A 16021-nucleotide genomic window follows, 5' to 3' on the forward strand; every position below is an offset into this window, starting at 1 on the left:
TGTTTTTTCTCTGAACTAATTATACTCTAATAAATCAAAATTAGGGCGGAAGTTCATTCTCCAAGCTTGTGGAGAGCAAACCTCCATCCTTATCCTCCACCCGAGTTGCAGATACTTGTCACTATCGCAAATCAAAATTTTGTACCAGAAATAATAGCTGACACAATATTGTTTAAATTATTAGAAAGAGTACAGAGAAGAGCAACAAAGATGATTAGGGGACTGGAGACTAAAACATATGAAAAACGGTTGCAGGAACTGGGTATGTCTAGTTTAATGAAAAGAAGGACTAGGGGAGACATGATAGCAGTGTTCCAATATCTCAAGGGTTGCCACAAAGAAGGAGTCAAACTATTTTTCAAGGCACCTGAGGGAAAAACAAGAAGCAATGGGTGGAAACTAATCAAGGAGAGAAGCAACTTAGAACTGAGGAAAAGTTTCCTGACAGTTAGTTACAATTAATCAGTGGAACAGCTTGCTTTCAGCTTGTGAAAGCCCCAACACTGGAAGATGTTGGATAGCCATTTGTCTGGAACGGTATAGGGTTTCCTGCCTAGACAGGGGGTTGGACTAGAAGACCTCCAAGGTCCCTTCCAACTCCGCTATTGTATTGTATTGTATTGTTATATTATTTAGAAATAATTTTTGCATCCATGTGAACTTATATCCATATTCAAAGATATCTCCTTATGTCCATATCCAAAGATTCAGATGAATGTTACTTTCTCTAGTCTTGCTCATATTTGTAGTAGACAATTTTTCATCTCTGGTTTTTGGCACAAAGTTTTTACTCAGCCATCATTTTACTGCATCCACATCAACATGAATTTCCAATTTCTCCTGATTTTAAGAGTCTGCATAAGTGGGTCACATTTTTTAGCATGTTATTTTCTCTATAGTGAAAATTGGCGAACACACACCAGAGAATTCTACCAAAAGAAGTGACAAATATTCACACAAACTGTTGACCTTGAAACTGCTGCTCTTCGGAACCTAACTCTCCGGAGGTTCAAGTTTTCACTAACCACAGTTTTGTTATATGTGGTTGTATTCTGGCATATAACTGCTTGGATTATAAAATGTACCTGCATACCCAATATAATCTAAGAAAAAAGGGCAACACAGTTGTATAAATGCAGGTAACTTCAAGCATGACTATTGATACACAAACAAAAAGTTAAAAGCAAAACTGACTATCAAGCTGTAATGTTTCGCCTTGTTTAGATTTTAGCTAAATTCAGTAGACCACTAAATTAAAGCGTTCTCTCCAATTTCAGATAAAGAAAATAACTGGGAAGGTACAATAAATAATTATTTAAATGTTACTTTTTTGATGAATTACTAGTGCTGCCAGCCCCAAATTTATTTCAATCTGCTTTAGTGCTTTTACAATAACAAAATATAAAACCTTTAAAGTAAATGTTAAGATTGATTGTTTTCTTCTCAACAGCTGTTTGTCCCAGAACCCCGTCCTGCACCTAAAAATGATGTTGGATTAAAATATAGTGTGAAGCATCGGCCATTTCCTGAGGAAGTGGACAAAATTCCATTTGTGAAAGCAGACCTGAGCATTCCAGACTTGCATGAGATAGTTACTGAGGAAGTAAGAAATTTACAGTTTTCTGATTTGTTTTATGTTGCACGAAAAAAATGTGTTAAATTCTTCGCAAGTACCGTATTTTTTGGAGTATAAGACGCACCTTTCTCCCCCAAAAAAGAGGGTGAACATTTGGATGTGTCTTATACCCGAATATAGCCCCGCCCATCCCCCACAGAGACCAAAAACACAAGGCATGGAGGCAGCGATGGTCTGTGGCAATCCCTGTAGCCTGGAACAGCTGATTGGGGGTATCCGAGCAGTAGATCCACCACCTGCCAATCAGCTGTGCTGAATCAGGCTGCATTAAGTGGTGAAGCTGACCTGGCTGGTCAGAGTTTGCAGCAGCAATCACATTCAGAAGCACAGTAACTGATTCAGCAGGATTCAAAATAATAATAATATACAATACATTACCAATAGCAGGTTTTCCAAGGTAGCAGTAAGTACAAGCAAAACACAAGCAGTTTCACTTTCAGTTCTCATCTAAGCCAGGCTCCTTCCTGTCTCCTTGTTGCTCACACAGCAAATTTCAGAGTCCAAATAGCCCTCATTGGCTGACTTAGTTGCTATGTCTATTCATTGGCTGGCCTTGTTACCATGCGTCAGCTGAATACCATGGATGCTGGTAGGCAGAGGCAGAATTTTTTTTCTTCTTATTTTCCTCCCAAAAAACTAAGGTGCATCTTATACTCTGGAGCATCTTATACTCCAAAAATATGGTACTTTTACTCTCTTGCCTGCATTCTTATCAGTCTTTTTAGGACAAAATAATGTGTTTGTGCATCTGCCTGTATTAAAACTTTCTCTGCTTACTGGACATATAAAGTAAGTTAATCATCATTTTTCAGGAAGCTATTGCAAGATTGGAATGGAATATCCTGTTATTCTTGTTCTTTCCATATCCTGTGAAAATGTGAAATCAGACAGATATTGATTCTGTTAACATTGGTTGTAATTGTTCTTTTCTTTAGGCAATTATTTAACTGCATGTAGGGGCTGAGTAGCAGGTGAATTTTTGTAGATGGCAACTGATGAGCATCAGTAGCCAGCATTTTATTAGGTAGAAAGCTATAGCAAATTGCAGCAGTTTTTTTAGGCACCTGGTTTCATTGCTCTTTGAATCATGAGAAATTCTGCGGTACATCTTGATCCTACTTTTAGCTATTTGGGATGTCTGATGAAGTTGCTAAATATGTTTCAGCTGGAAGAACGTCATGAAAAGCTGAGAAGTGGAATGGATCAGCAAGTTCTTTATGAGAAATCTATAGATCAGAAAATGGAAGACGAATGGAGGAAGAAAAATTTCCCTGATCCAGTCACAGATTGTAAACCCCGACCTCCTGCACGAGAGTTCCAAACAGCCCGCCTCTTCCTTTCCCACTTTGGCTTTCTATCCCTAGAAGCATTGAAGGTAACTAAAAACTTGACTATTATTGCTTCGAGCACAATCATTATAATAAAGCCATTAGGTAGCATTGATTCCAATGATTTGTGACTCAAAATAGGTAGAACTTTATAAAGTGGAATAGAACAGTAAAACTCTTTAACTGTTCATGTGCATTATTAAAAAAATAATAACCTGTAAGACTCCTACCGTGAAAACTGTATTATTGAGTAGAAGAGTATGCCATACTTCATAATGTGCAATAAAGTCTTGCTCTATATTGTCTATGTGAGAGATACCACTACCTATATTATCTTAATGCAATTAATTTTTATTACTCCTTTTTTAATAAAACAACTTGAATCAAGAGCAGGCAGACATTAAAAAATGTTGGCCTTTACAAGTTGGAAAGATCTTGATAGTAATGTGATGAGCAGATGGGAAGAGGTGTAATGTTTTGTTCTTTGGAAGTAGTTGATAGATTAAGCAAAATAGTGTGTTAAACCTGTTGGAAGGTTAAAACACTTTTTTAGGATTTATTTTTACCAGAAAACATACTGCTGAAATTACTGATTAGCTGAATTTTACAGTAGGTGTTTCTGGGAACTCCAAAACAGAAAAAATAATTTTTGATTGATGTAGGTTACTTATTCTTGATGTGCAACTTTTTGTCCTGATTTCCTGCTTGTTTTGTAAAATATTGCTAATAAAAGGTTCCTGAGAACTTAACAGTAAACTTTTATGTGCCATTTTGGTTGAAGTTAATAAGATTATTAGACAGTTGTGGCTTTTGCATTTTCTTTTCATACACGAACATAGCAGTTATTCATTAACGAGCTAAAATAGTTTATCCAACTTCATAATAAACATTTTTAGATGTTATTTAGCATTAACATTTGTACTACTCTCTTCGTTAGGAACCTGCTAATAGCAGACTACCTCCTCACCTGATTGCACTTGATTCTTCTATGCCCGGGTTTTTTGATGATATTGGTTACCTGGACTTGCTGCCATGTCGTCCTTTTGATACTGTTTTCATTTTCTATATGAAGGCAGGTCAAAAATCAAGCCAAGAAGTGAGTAATATGCTGATTCCTTGTAGTTTGTTACCATATGGTACAAGAATGTGTTGTAGGGTATAACAATAATTTGGAATTCAGTGCAAATAAAATCATTCAGAATTTTATGCCACAATAATTCGATTAAGTTTATTTTGCAAACTGTAAAAATTATACATAGCTCTTATTTTATTTACATTCACAGTTTTAAAACTTACTTTCTTAGCCTACCCTAATTTTACGTATTCAAGGAAAGAGGTTGTGTGGGACATTGCAAATGGTGTTTTAGAACTCTTTGACACTTCTTAACTACCGTAAGGAACAAAAAACTCCTTTAAAAAGCAAAACCGTTTTCAGGGAGCTGAATTCTGTACTAAGTAACGCATTGATAATATTCAAAAGTAACAGTCCTGGTTGAACAAGTTGTTGTTTATCAGGCCAAAATAAGGCTTGTGTCTCTGCATAACCTATAATATTCCTATCTTCAGTGGTTTTATTAAGCCAATATTTCCTTTGATGTCCTGAGAAACATATTCAAGGACCTTTGGAAATCATATCAAACCAGAATATGAGAAGTTTGCCTTAATTAACTGATATCAGTGCTGAAATTGGGCATATCAAGAGGCTTCCAGGGGCATAATTATATCTGCTCTAAACATTTTGTATTATTTCTGTTTGAATAGTTGGCATAGATCATTCCAGTCTACACACACACACCCCCGGTGATACAAAGTAGGCATATAGTGTATAGCTAATCTTATTTGTTTATTGTACTAGCCAAATTGCTGGATACTTCAAGGCAGTTATCCTGGATATATTAAAAATGCAAAAGAAAGTGCTGATTTCCACAACAATGTTAGTAAGAAATTGCCTATATATGTTTTGTTTTTGTATGTGTGCTATATGGTCTTTTCTTCCACAGATTTTGAAGAACATAGAGTCTTCCAGAAATGTTCAACCACACTTTCTAGAGTTCTTGCTATCTCTTGGATGGTCTGTTGATGTGGGCAAGCACCCTGGATGGACAGGACATGTTTCAACTAGCTGGTCCATTAATAGCTTCTGCGATGAGGAGGGATCAGAGCAAGGTGAAGTGTTTTCTTAGGCTCAGGACAGTGTAACATACTGAAATAGATCAATTTCCCTTCCCACATCATCTCCATTTAGCAAGGTCTAAGTGGACTGAATAATCTTAGCATAAAATTCTTTGTGGAGGGCAAAAGTAATCATTCTGCAGTGATTTGGGAAGCTACCGTATTTTTCGGAATATAAGACACACCTTTTTCCCTCAAACAAGAAGTTGAAAATCTTATACACTGAATACAGCATTTTTTGCCTCCTGAAACCCCACCCCCTTCACCAAAATGGCCATGTATAGCTTTTAGGAGGCTTTCAGAGAGCTCCTGGAGGCTGGGGAGGGCAGAAATGAATAAAAAAGGGGGCGGGTTTTGCTCAATTATGTCTCTCCCCCAGCCCCCGGGAGCACTCTATAAGCCTCCTAAAGGCTATCCATGCTCTTTTTTTTTACCAAAAGCGGGGCCGTTTTCACGAAAAACAGGCTGTTCTTTAATTGTTTTTGCCCCCCATCTCCCCCAAGAGCACTCTACAAGCCTCCTAAGGGCTATTCGTGTCCTTTTTTTAAAAGGGGGGGGTTTTCACAAAAAACGACCCGTTTTTGGGAGGTTTGCAGAGTGTACTATAGAGCCGAGGTGGCACAATGGTTAGGGTGCAGTACTGCAGGCCACTTCAGCTGACTGTTATCTGCAGTTCAGCGGTTCTAATCTCACTGGCTCAAGGTTGACTCAGCCTTCCATCCTTCCGAGGTGGGTGACTACAGGACCCAGACTGTGGGGCGATATGCTGACTCTGTAAACCGCTTAGAGAGGGCTGAAAACCCTATGAAGCGGTATATAAGTCTAACTGCTATTGCTATTTTTTTAATTTGCCTCTTCAACACCTTGGTGCGCCTTATACTCTGGTGCGTCTTATACTCCAAAAATTCTAATTACTCAGAATTACTCCATGTCCTAACACATGGATTTAAGCAATTAGGGTGTCCTAAGACTATTGCTCTTCTCAGGCTTATTTTGAGATAGGTATATCCAGTCCATAGATCTTTCGATGCAGCATATACAGCATATAAATTCTTTTTAGTTACTCAAAAAACAAGTTAATCTTCAAAATATTAAGAGAACATAGCTCTTTTAATAAAGTGGAAAATAGGACTTGATTTTATTTTTTTCCTCTTCTTAGATGAAGTAATCTGTTCAGAAGACATGGGAGCAAGTATTTTTAACGGGCAAAGAAAAGCATTATATTACGCAGATGCTCTTACAGAAATAGCTTTTGTTGTTCCCTCACATGTGGAGTCCTTAAGTAAGTGTACTGCATATGTCTTTGATTCTATAAGTCAGGGCTGTCAAACTCACAGCCCATGGGCCGGTTGCATCATGTACTGGCCACATCCACGCCCATTATAATGAAGGGGGGAAAAGTCCCAATACATCACATGACGTTGCTGTGACAACGCAAGTTTGGCACCTGCTGTAAGTAATTGAGAAATATTTCAGCATTTGATTAGAACTGTAACCTGCATTGCAAAAGAACATGACACTTAAGAAAAATATGTGGTAAATCCATTTTATCTTGTCACTCTTAAACTGGAACAAGATTTATTTTGTTCCTCCCTGCTGCAGAAAGCCATAGTGGTTTTGTCATCTTGATACATTTTCCTGTGTTCAGCATCCATTTACTTTGCCACCCTTTTGTCATTATCTCTTTAATATGTACCCACTTCTTGTGTGAACTGCTAAATGTATTTTAAGGGAATTCATAAAATCTTCAAATATGGAATAGAAATGTTTAGGCTACATTTTAAACGTTCTGTGACATGTCAGTAGCATACGAAGTTTTTTTTAGGGAAAACATAGTGTTAACATCTATGCAAGAATGTTTCCAGATAGTTACAGGAAAGTCTTCCAGCTAAAATTCTGTCAAGCTTTTTCCAGTAAAAATTGAGACAAACTGAACTGGATCACTAAAAGTTTCTCATTCTTTTCTGTTTACATTTTATTTGCACAGTTATAATTGAATCAGATATTGGTTGCAGACTAGGGAAATTGTAGGGCTCTGAAATGCATTGTGGATTCTTTCTGGACTTAAATTGAATGAACTATCTGGAAAAGCACTATTAACATTCAGAATGGATTCGAAGTTGAAAGGCTGCCTTGTTTTAAGAAACTTCTTTCTTTTGGGTTTCAGCAGATTCATTGGAAAGCAACATCTCAGACCAAGAAAGTGATTCTAACATGGATCTCCTACCAGGGATACTAAAGCAGCAAGCACTGACACTTGAGCTTTTTCCCAATCATACAGACAATCTCAGTACTTCACAGAGGGCAAGTTTATTCTGTGTGAACTTTAAATATAAGTTATAGCTTTTTGACTTTTTTTTCCTAGCATTTTTTTTCTCAAAGGTGCAGGGCCCATTTTTTCCCCCATATCAACCAAATGATTATCAGTTTGTTGCTTTAGGAATTGGCTGACCAGCTTGTTGCCAGAGCCTGATGTTGTGGGTGAGAAAGAGTATCTGGCCCAAAGTTTTCATATCTCAGGCAGTACTAGAATGGACCTTCTCCTGGTTTCTAGCTTGGAGAAGTGTCTTTGGGTGACATGCAATAATCCAATAAAACACTAATAAATGAAGCAGTCATTACTTTAAAGTATTATATAATAATAATAATTAAAAGAACCTTAACAACTATACAAGAATTAAAACAAGAAAAAAAAATAGTAGATTGAGAGATGTTAATATCAGAGCCATCTCATAAATTCACCCAAGCATGCTTGCATATCTAGGACTTGAAGGACCTTCAAAAGCTCAGGAGTTATGAGACTAACTTCATTTCTATGGGAGAAGATACCACAATGAGGTGCCATAGCAGAAAAGGCTCACTGCTTAGGGCTTGCCAAATGGAGCTCCCTAGATGATAGAACCCGTATTGCACCCATTCTGTTGGATCTGGTGAGACAGAGATTCCCAGACCACAGGGAGCAGAAGTGGTAGGTGAGCACTCCCCACTTGTACAAGCAGCAGGTGAACATATGCGTGCTCCATTTGTGCAAGTGGCTTACCTGTTGCTTGTGCAACTGGAGCTATGCATGTGTGCGCTTGCCTATCACTCGTCCCCTCTCCTCCCCACTAGTCTGCAAAGCCAGAAAGGTTGGAGAATACTGTGGTGAAGTGTGCAGTGAAATTCCGAAAAGGTGGCCCCTCAAATAACTTGATTCCATGTAGGGCTTTAATGGTCAACACCTGCACCTTAAATTGGACCCAGAGACAAACTGTAACTCATGTGGCAGAGATATAACGTGCACTTTATCCAAAACGCACATAACTGCCTGATCTGCTTCACTTTGCACCTGGCTAAATTTTCTGATTTCTGGATATTCTTCAAGGGCAGCCCTATGTAGAGCACATTGCAATAGCCCATGGGAGGTGACCCAGGGCATGAGTGACTGTGAGTAAGATCCCTTGATTCCAGAACTGGCACTATTGGCACATGATACAAAGTTATACAAACACCCTCCTAATTATAACTGTCATCTGCTCCTCAGGAAAGAATCATGAGTCCAGGAAATCCCCCAGATTGGGCACTGAATCTGTTTGCCACAATGCAATCCCATCCCCCCCTAAAGATAATGTCCTAGAACCAGAAAGCCCCCAGAATAAAGCCACTCAATCTTGCCAGGGTTCCACTGAAGTTTGTTGTTCCTCATCCAAAGTCCCACAGCCTCCCACAGAATTTAATAGATATTAGGCTCCACTGTTTTGTTTTGCTTTGCCATGCAATTTTATCAAAATAATGGCATTAAGGACTCATCTTCTTCCAATACACTGTATTTATCATAAGAAAATATCTTGAGTGCAATATTTTGTAGCCAATTGGGTATGATATTAATTAGTCTTGGGAAGTCCTTAGTTTCACAGAGAAGCTGTTTGTTGCTAATAAATAATTCATAATAAGTTATTTGTTGCTGAAATTTGTTAATTTCCTTCAGAGTCTTATAGCTGAATGCATGCTGCTAATGTTGATTAATAAGCAAACATTTGCTTTTGTTTTATACTTGCAATAGCTCAGTCCAACTTCCAAATCAAAGAAGTTTCCACAAGGTCGGGCTATTCCCCCCATGGGACCTGAAACCAAGGTGTATGTGGTTTGGGTTGAACGCTATGATGACATAGGTACGTGAATCTTGGGGTTTTATTATAAATATGAAAGTCAAATGTCCCTTCTTCCCTCCCTCCCTCCCTCCTTCCTTCTTTCCCTCCCTCCCTCCCTTAGGGTTTTCTGCTAATTTTTCCATCCAAATTTTCATCAGGTACAGTCTTCTTTATTTTTTCTGAAATTAGAATTAACTAGGTACCACTATTTGCAATTACAAATTTGATTTTAGTTTCCAGTTATTACGTTTGTGTTCTGTTGTGTTTGTGTTGAAACTTTATGGATTTGAAAATGTATTTATTGTTGTTATTTTAACCCTATATTATCCTTGTCTTGCAGAGAATTTCCCTCTCTCTGACTTGATTTCAGAGACTAGCACTGGAGTAGAAACTACAACAAATAGCAGCACTTCGCTGAGGTATGACTTAATTTCTCTACCTTTTCAATAACACTGTTTCTATGTGGACATAGTTTGCATCTGTTCATCTGCAACATGTAAACTAGGCATTACCACGTCTAAGTTCCAACCAGTAAATTGTGATAAATAGGCATAAAATTTATATTTTTCATGATATGGGCAAAATACTATTCCCTAATGACATTTAAAGTTGTTGCAGATTTTAGTTTTTGTGCCTTGAGCACACATGGGTTCTGGTTCTTAGATTTCCAGTTGACTTCTGTTAACTCCAACTTTCCTATTGATATTTGTGTGTATTAAGCCAGCCAATACATTTGTTATATAACTGGCATCATTTTAGAATATTGTCTACATATGGTCTCCGGCTGAGCTTGAAGAAATAAATGTCATGGTATAGCTGGCATCTTTGTTATAATGCTTTACTTTTCATTATTTAAAAACTGAATCCTTCAAAATTGGGCATCAAAACACAATTGTTTTGTTTATACATTTAAATGTTCATTGGTTTTAGCTAATTATGTGATTTTTAAGGTCTGCTACTCCTGAAAAAGAAGTACCAGTGATTTTCATCCATCCACTCAACACTGGATTATTCAGGGTAAAAGTACAAGGAGCTACTGGAAAATTCAATATGGTTATCCCTCTAGTGGATGGTATGATAGTTAGCAGAAGAGCTCTAGGTATGTCTTCTATTAATATTTGTTTATTAGTTTACTAGCTTTGAATGCAGTGTATTATTACTAAAAATTTCTGATACATTAGCACTAGGCTACTTCCAATTTGGAAAAAAAAATCCATCAATTCTTCCTTCTCCTTGTGCTCAAGCCTCTTTTTCAGGCAATACTCCAGGGACAAAGCCAGGTTTTCATTGTTAATTGGGAATTGGTTGGAAGAAGAACATATTGGTGGTATGCTTTTATGACGCCATTGAATCTCCTTTCTCCCAGTATTAGGGAAATACGTATTTACCAAGGGGATATGGAATAAAGTGATAAAAGGCAATCAAGTTGGACTTGTACTAATATTTTTCAGATCTATTGCTTATAGGTATACTAATAATGTTCCTAAAAAGTAAGAGAAAGTGGTGAGATTCTTCTAAGAGTATTCCAATAAACTCAACTTTCTGTCAATCCAGAGTACAACCTCAAGTCAGACGTGCGAGGCAATCTAAATGTAATCAGAATCCGAAATAGTGAGGATTCAGATTCTTCATCTTCCTCCTCCTAATCTCCATTACTTCTTAGGTTTTTGCAGTATTGGAGATTCCTAATCTTGAAAACAAATCAGTCAAGTATGGAAGCATAATCCCATCAATGTATGGGTTTAATAAATAAATATTAAATCGTAATAATACAACCTACTGTGGCAGAATTGGCTGCTATGGAAACAGAATTCAGGATTGGATTTCTCTTCTTGTCATGCTAGTTATGATTGCTGATGATGACAGTCAGCAATATTAAAAGGGCAACAGGTCCCTTATCTTCAGCCCCTTTAAACTTTCCTAAGTTTATATTGAGAATGAAGTAATTAGACATTGAAATTACTAATTTTGTAATAGGAAAAAAGAAGTTATATACTGCATCTCAACTATCCTGTACATATCATTGTATCTAGCAAACAAAATGGTGTCTACAGGTATTATTTATTGTTGATGTTTTGGCTATACATTCAAATTGTTAGAATAAAAGTGTGTTTGTGTGTGTGTGTATGCGCGCACACACACACACCCTCTCAATTTTATTCTTCTGCCAACCTAGCAGTTTCAAAGCATGTAAAAATGCAAGTAGAAAAATAGGGACCACCTTTGATGGAAAGGTAACAGCATTCCGTGCACCTTTGGCGTTTAGTCATGCCAGCCACATAACCATGGAGACGTCTTTGGACAGCGCTGGCTCTTCGTCTTTGAAATGGAGATGTATGTATGTATGTATGTATGTATGTATGTATGTATGTATGTATGTATGTATGTATGCATTTCCTGACTGAAATAAACTGTATTAACTTTGTTCCTTTTTTATTTAAGGATTCTTAGTGAGACAGACAGTAATAAATATTTGTCGAAGAAAAAGATTGGAAAGTGACTCATACAATCCCCCTCATGTCCGTCGAAAACAGAAAATAGCTGATATTGTCAATAAATACAGGAACAAACAGCTGGAACCAGAGTTTTATACCTCTCTTTTTCAAGAGGTTGGACTGAAAAACTGTAATCCTTAAACCAGGACCCTTTTTGAACAATTAAATTGCAGCTTGGTATCTGCAGCAATGAAATAAAATCTTCCCATTCATGGACCTCTTGTGTAAACAGACCACATTCTCAGCATGACTTCTGCTTCTACTGCAAGAAAATAAAGAGGACTTGCTTTTGGCTCCAGTCCTGCAGTCCTTCTGAGCACATCGCCACACCTTCAATTCTACAGAGGGAGAAGCTTTGATAATGAAGTATTATTTATTAATAGACAATATATCAGATGTATGGCAAACTGAAGGTTAACTGCACTTCTCATGATTTCCCATGTTTGCGCAAAAAAAAAAAAAAAAAAAAAAGCCAGATTCTGAGTATAGAGTTAACCCATGGTTTCATATTGGTTTCTCCAGCAGATTAGATTCAAGGGCAAATTATTTTAGATAAACTATTTGTGCATTTGTCTACTCAGTTTGCTTTTCCTTTTATGAGCAAGTCGGATATATGATTTCATTTAACATCTAACCTGAAAATTATATTTGGGTCTTGTCCTCTACTTTCAAAGCCATGGACTGGTTGTTAAATGTTTTATCTTTGTAAATTGTTATTGTCTATGTCTTCTGCTGGTCTGTCCAGAAAAAAACCAAACCTTGAACCATTGGCTTAAGAGAAGGGAGAAGCAAAAATACTCTTTGGAGTACAAATGGCACATTTTGCTCAGTGGTTAGTTTTGGTGTATGTATTGGTGACATCTAAGCTATCCACTACAATGTTTGACACACAAGCAAAACCTTTGTTATGGAATTTGGTTCAGTTAGATGTATGTTATATGTGTAAACAAACATACACTCAAACATAAAAACTAGTACTTGAAACTTTAATTAAAGATTTCACAATTACGCTTTCACTCATTTCAATTGAATGCAGGACGTGGCAGGCATTTCCCATCTAATGACAAGAAAAATAAAAAACAATTTAATATGAAGTCATAAAATAATTGGACTATATATTTCAAAAGAGTTACAACTCTTACAAAACTTATTTTTTGGGCCCTTGTGGCAAGGATAGCATTCTAGAATTTGACATTAGAAGAGAAGGTTCTGCCAGACACTGGGCATTCTTGTCAGCGTACTCCCCCATCCCTGGCCTAATAACATCATAACACCTATTTTTGTACAGAATACATGTTGCATGATGGTTGAAAGTTTATCTTCCTTCACTTGCATTGGCTGCTGTGTTCTCTACTACTAGATGTTAAACAGGACCTACAATTTTTGGTGGATGTCAGAATGAAGTTCTAGTAATGTCTATAAGCCTTGAAAATCTTTGCATAGTTCTGAACATGGTAAATGAGGGAGGTAGCCATAGGGCAGGATAGAAATGCTTTTAGATAACCTTTGTTGACATATCTAAAAATTAACCTACACATGTAAATAGAAATATTTTTTCCCCAGAGAGTATCCAGAATACTTCAGGGACAAATCTTTTTGGGAGCATGGGTAAGCAATCAAAAAGATTCTATGAACCTGGATTTAAAACTAATTCCAATTGGTTCAATGGAATGTAACTCTTAATAAATATATCAGGAGATATTTAGGCCAGCAAGAATTCACTTCCTGATTTTCCAATATAATTTGATGCTTTGTTCTTCTTGTTTTGTTTCTTTTTTCCCTAATCATCATAATAGAGTATAAATCAGAATATTTTTGGTTAATTATATAGAGCCAGAAAAGTGAAAATTAAACACTTGGCCACAAAGTCACTGAATTAACTTCATAATAATCCCAGAATATTTAGGATTGGTCACTTATATATCAAGGTGATTAATAGTCTAGTAATTGTTTCTGTGTTATTAAACAAACCTGGTTTAGAGAATAAATCTAAATAAGGAATTATACTACACCTTGGAAACTTAGTGTGGAGTTCATGCAATATTTTGGTTTTTAACATGATAATCTTCTGCTGATTTACTTTGATGACAAATGGCCAGTAATCATCTCTAGCAAGTGAATCTTTATGTGTTATATTGTTAAGCTATTTCCATTCTAAAATTATTATGGTAAATTCATTTCCTATAGCAAAGTAAGCATCATAAAATATGCATATTAATTCTCTTACTCTTGCTGGCAACAGCTAAAACTTTTGCAAAATACTTTATAAGTTGTGCCTTTCCTTTTTTATATCCAGTTTTACCAGGGTGCATGGCAAAGACTTAAAAGGAAACATATGTATAAAGGAGTTACATATGAAGGTTCCTTTTTAGATTCATATCATTCTAAATATTGATATGTAAAGAGATACTTTCTGGAGAGGGATGCAGCAAAGCTATACTCATCCAGTTTGACTGCAAAAGTTATTTTTTAAACTACTAAATTTCCAAGGAAAAGCATTTTTGGACAAAAATAGTAGTGAGAGTATTTTATTTCCTCTTTTATTTTATTTTAGAGTAAAGTTAGGCCAAAGACGGAATAGCATTCAAATGTGGACCAATTTGCAAAAAGAGAAGTTGAAAAGGTTTCTAGCTATGACGACTGTCTATTTGTGTGTGTAATACCTACTTTGTAACTGGTACTACACACTGTTAGTAATGAGAATTGTTCACTTCTCAATATTCTTTTAAGAGGGATAATTTGTTCTTTAATATTACAAATTGTGGCATTTTTGAAGAGAAAAGTAACCCTAAATATAGTTTTTAGACAAGATTGAGTAATGGACAAAATGGCTGCATTGAGTTAGCAGGATTGAGTAATGGACAAAATGGCTGCATTGAGTTAGCAGGGTGATTATTGTTATTTTGTTAGGGTCAAGAGGACCTATTGGAAAATAAGGACAAACAATATAATTAATTGCAAATGGTTCTAAGGCAAGACTGGAACAGCAAATAGCAAGGCTAGCGAGGATCCTGAAATATATAGGCTTTTATATAGTATATTTGATACTGAAGACTTGCCAATATTAATCCAGTGCATGAGCACTAAACTTAATTGTAGACTTGCTTAGATACTGTTTAGTTCTATAAATTGACCAGTCACATTTAGTTCCTAGATTAATTGGCATGAACAATGCATGGCAACCACAAAAACTATAACAAGCGTTGAACAATTGAGTGTCTGCATACACACATCAATTGCTGACGTAGCTAGAATTATTTGAATCATATATGTATTCTGGACAAACCCATTAGTTAATATGATTACTAATGACCTGTCAAATCTTGACTTAAACAGGTGAAAGAAAGAAAAATGACTTTTAAACCAATTAAAAACAGGGTGAGATTTAAAATAAGTTGCCTTAAACTTTCCATTGAAATGTAAAGATCTGTAGCTCAGTAAAATAAATGTTAGTCTGTTAGACTCTTCTATGAAACCACAAGAAACATTTTGCTTACATAGGGGTTTTCTCCTCCCCCCTCCCCCAGTTTCTTTTTCTTCTGCATTTCTGAATTTATCCCCCCTGGCTTGATTTTATTTTATTATTTGTTTTCATTTAGATGTCAGAAAAAACTCAAGTAGGCAAACTGCTCTGAATCTACATGCGTAAATCCTCCTATTTAAGTCTGTTTATCATTAAACAAAAGGTCTTGGTGTTGAGGCCTATATGTGATACTCTGATAAACGTAATAAGGCAGCATATGCAACAGAAATCTCATCAAACAGCACTGAGTGTTTAAAAGTAATGTATAAGGGCTTACTTTCACTGCATTCTCCCAGATAATGCATATGATGTGGTCCTCTTGTACAGATGCTGGTTGTCTGTTTTCCATGTATAGTTGAGAAGGCTTTCAAATGCACTGGTAACTTTCTATTTTCTGTGCAGAATTGTTGATTGATTGCAATAAAATGTTTTGTCTAGACCTCTCCATAATAGTTGCATTTGAACATTTAATTTTGGGATCAACTGAGACTTCAGACATGCTACATTAACCTTCCTCAAACTGATAGAAGGTACTTCCAGATGTTGCTGGACATCCCATTCTGGGAATCCAATACTTCTGGAGGGCATTAATTTGAAGAAAATTGTCTAAAATAAATAAATTTAGGGTGACCATTGCATTTCCAAATTTTATTTTGAATACGATTACACAAGGTAATTAAAAATAATGCAAGTTTATAAAGCAGATTTTCCTACCATTAATGCTGCTTGTTTCCTAT

The 16021-nt window shown here is 36.3% G+C and overlaps 1 protein-coding gene across 5 annotated transcripts in view; it reads left to right on the forward strand.

Annotated features, from left to right (window-relative positions):
* The window catches only part of RALGAPB (Ral GTPase activating protein non-catalytic subunit beta), a 66377-nt gene extending 51679 nt beyond the window's left edge, over positions 1 to 14698 (forward strand). For 4 of the 5 annotated variants that reach the window (XM_032218814.1, XM_032218816.1, XM_032218817.1 and 1 more), the window contains 10 exons: positions 1451 to 1603; positions 2802 to 3011; positions 3902 to 4060; positions 4965 to 5130; positions 6296 to 6418; positions 7304 to 7440; positions 9179 to 9287; positions 9607 to 9685; positions 10217 to 10365; positions 11709 to 14698. In XM_032218814.1, coding sequence (XP_032074705.1) covers positions 1451 to 1603; positions 2802 to 3011; positions 3902 to 4060; positions 4965 to 5130; positions 6296 to 6418; positions 7304 to 7440; positions 9179 to 9287; positions 9607 to 9685; positions 10217 to 10365; positions 11709 to 11902 — 1479 coding nt within the window. In that variant the 3' untranslated portion in view covers positions 11903 to 14698. The remainder of the gene's footprint in view (positions 1 to 1450; positions 1604 to 2801; positions 3012 to 3901; positions 4061 to 4964; positions 5131 to 6295; positions 6419 to 7303; positions 7441 to 9178; positions 9288 to 9606; positions 9686 to 10216; positions 10366 to 11708) is intronic. The other variant, XM_032218815.1, reaches the window with a different exon arrangement.
* The last annotated feature ends 1323 nt before the right edge of the window (positions 14699 to 16021 follow it).

The sequence above is a fragment of the Thamnophis elegans genome, chromosome 5 (assembly GCF_009769535.1).
Source record: "Thamnophis elegans isolate rThaEle1 chromosome 5, rThaEle1.pri, whole genome shotgun sequence".
NCBI lineage: Eukaryota > Metazoa > Chordata > Lepidosauria > Squamata > Colubridae > Thamnophis > Thamnophis elegans.